Raw genomic sequence first — 2304 nt, 5'->3', positions numbered from 1 at the left:
TAGAAAACCATCGACAGAGGGTCACCTTGTGTGGTACCCTCTGCAGAGGAAAGCTCACCACCGCCAGAAACGAAGAGGCGGGCATCATCTTGGTAGCAGTTCAGCAGTGTGATAGCCAGGGAAGGACACAAGTGGCGAACATTGTGAAGGGCTGATTAATTGGCGGTTCAGGCAATTGAGAGCCGGCAACACATTGATACGACTCCCTGCTTATTAGCTTGCTTACTTGGCCATGGCAATTGGCATCGCCATGCCATGGGCATGGGCCTACCCTAGCCTACTACTACATGTATACAGCCTTTTAGTTTTAGTTTTACACGATAATACTACTTACTAGCCTCCAAATTTTCATGAAAATTCGGAAAAGCTACTTTTTTGGTTTCTGTGGCGACGGTAGCTATTGTTGTCATGAGAACTGTCTGAAGAGAGCTGGTGCTGCTTCTGTGTAGTATCGACGCAGCGAACGGACCGTGAGTATGCCTGCAGTCAGACACACAGCTGCGGGTTGTGTTTTAGTTTTCCATCGATTGAGATCCTATCTTAGAATGAAGGCGTATGAAGGAGTTCCTTCTGCCGTAACTAACTTCAGGTTGAATATTTACTGCAGTGGTAGTGCTAGTGTAACTGCGATCAGGACTAGAGATCGTGCTGTTCACGCTGAAGAAGCTTGACGCTAGGCTAGTCACCATTCGAGTGTGGACAGCGAGCAAGCTTTACTCTCGTAGTGCTGCAGTAACCATGTACCAAGTCTTCCGACTGGAGAGTGTAGCAGCTATAATTATTTGAAAATTCAAACAGAACTTCTTTGCTAGCGCTCGGCCTGACCGCTGTAGTTCTGCAGCTGGGCATGCAGTAAGAATCGCCTAAAATCAGCTACGACCGAACTGGCGACAGCACGTCACTGCGGACCGGTGCGTGCCTCCATTCAGTCATTGCCAGATCAAACACCACCCAGTCGTGTGACTGTCTTACATAATGTCATTGGATTAGTATTCGATGTTCAGACTCAGAGGCGAGCTGTCGGAGTAGACTAGTAGAACTGAAGTCCCTTTTCACTGAAGACGATCAAGTCCACTACGATTCAGTGCACCAGCGCAGAAGAATTTAACGTAGCCGAGTCAGTCTTGCACTGCAAGTCGTTTGCTGATAAGCTGAGCAGGAAGCCTGGTGTCATTGCTTCTCCTCGCCCAGGTCAAAGCTGTATTCGCTAGCTGGATAGGATTGACCACCGTCTGGGCTGCCTGTGTCGGAGTGGCCACCCCTGCTAGCCTGGACTGTGTACTAGGACAAGCACCACCGTAGTAGTCTTGATCACCAGTATGGATAACGTAGCAGAATTCGTCTCTGACACTAAGTCTCAGCTGACATCTAGATTGACGAACAACGGTAAGCGATGGCCCAAACTGTGAGTTCACGCTACAAGCAGGATTCTGAATAGTGCCAGGGGATGATGGCCGGCAATGATTCCTTTCCTGACAACCATGGAATCTGAACGTGAGCTATGTGTTCGCTGTTGGACGCCAGTTCCTTACAGTGACTGGGAGGGTTATAGGGCTATTCAAGTCTTTCCCGAGGGGATGACGCTGACCAAAAGGCACGTCATGATCTTGCATCGGAGTTCTCTTTTCAGAAGGTCTCTCTCTATCTCTTTCTCTCTCTCTCTCTCTCTCTCTCTCTCTCTCTCTCTCTCTCTCTCTCTCTCTCTCTCTCTCTCTCTCTCTCTCTCTCCCTCTCTCTGGCATGCAAGCTGCCCATGATCAGTGCATGTGGGCCACGACGCCAACCTGTACTGAGGAACCAGTGGTCCACCGTATGCACTAACATCAGTGAAGTTTCCCTCAACCATCTAGTGCAGTAGACCTCACTACCCTGGCACTGATTTACCAGATAAACCCGGCTCAGTGGGTGAGTGCCCCAATTCCATGAAACCTGAATGTTGTGTGCTTGAACTCTCTCCTTTACTTACAGATATCATCAGCATTTGGGAGTATGTCAGCCAGTTTGTTGAGCAGCAACTGCTCGCAGAAAAGGTGCAGTGTCAGACAGTCCCAACATTGATGCTGCCTAGTAACATTACTACGTAGTGTATGAACAGGAGTTGCTTAACACAGACTGATCTGATGATGCATTTGAATACTACCATACTGGGTGTATGTTTACTCTGTGGGTTCTCGCACGTGTGATTGCATGGTTGACCACAGATGATGTCCATAATGCAAACACACCATGCTTCACAACATAGGCAGACAAACAGACAGACACACACACACACACGTGACACACACACACACACACACACACACA

The 2304-nt window shown here is 48.6% G+C and overlaps 1 protein-coding gene across 1 annotated transcript in view; it reads left to right on the top strand.

Annotated features, from left to right (window-relative positions):
* The first annotated feature begins 501 nt into the window (after nucleotides 1-501).
* Nucleotides 502-2304, top strand: part of LOC135825271 (coiled-coil domain-containing protein 81-like) — a 13903-nt gene continuing 12100 nt past the window's right edge. The window contains exons 1-2 of the mRNA XM_065338014.1: nucleotides 502-1386; nucleotides 1969-2030. Of these exons, the coding sequence (XP_065194086.1) occupies nucleotides 1320-1386; nucleotides 1969-2030 (129 nt within the window). The 5' untranslated portion in view covers nucleotides 502-1319. The remainder of the gene's footprint in view (nucleotides 1387-1968; nucleotides 2031-2304) is intronic.

Source organism: Sycon ciliatum, chromosome 1, assembly GCF_964019385.1.
Source record: "Sycon ciliatum chromosome 1, ocSycCili1.1, whole genome shotgun sequence".
Taxonomy (NCBI): domain Eukaryota; kingdom Metazoa; phylum Porifera; class Calcarea; order Leucosolenida; family Sycettidae; genus Sycon; species Sycon ciliatum.
This window is presented reverse-complemented; position numbering and strand designations above follow the sequence as displayed.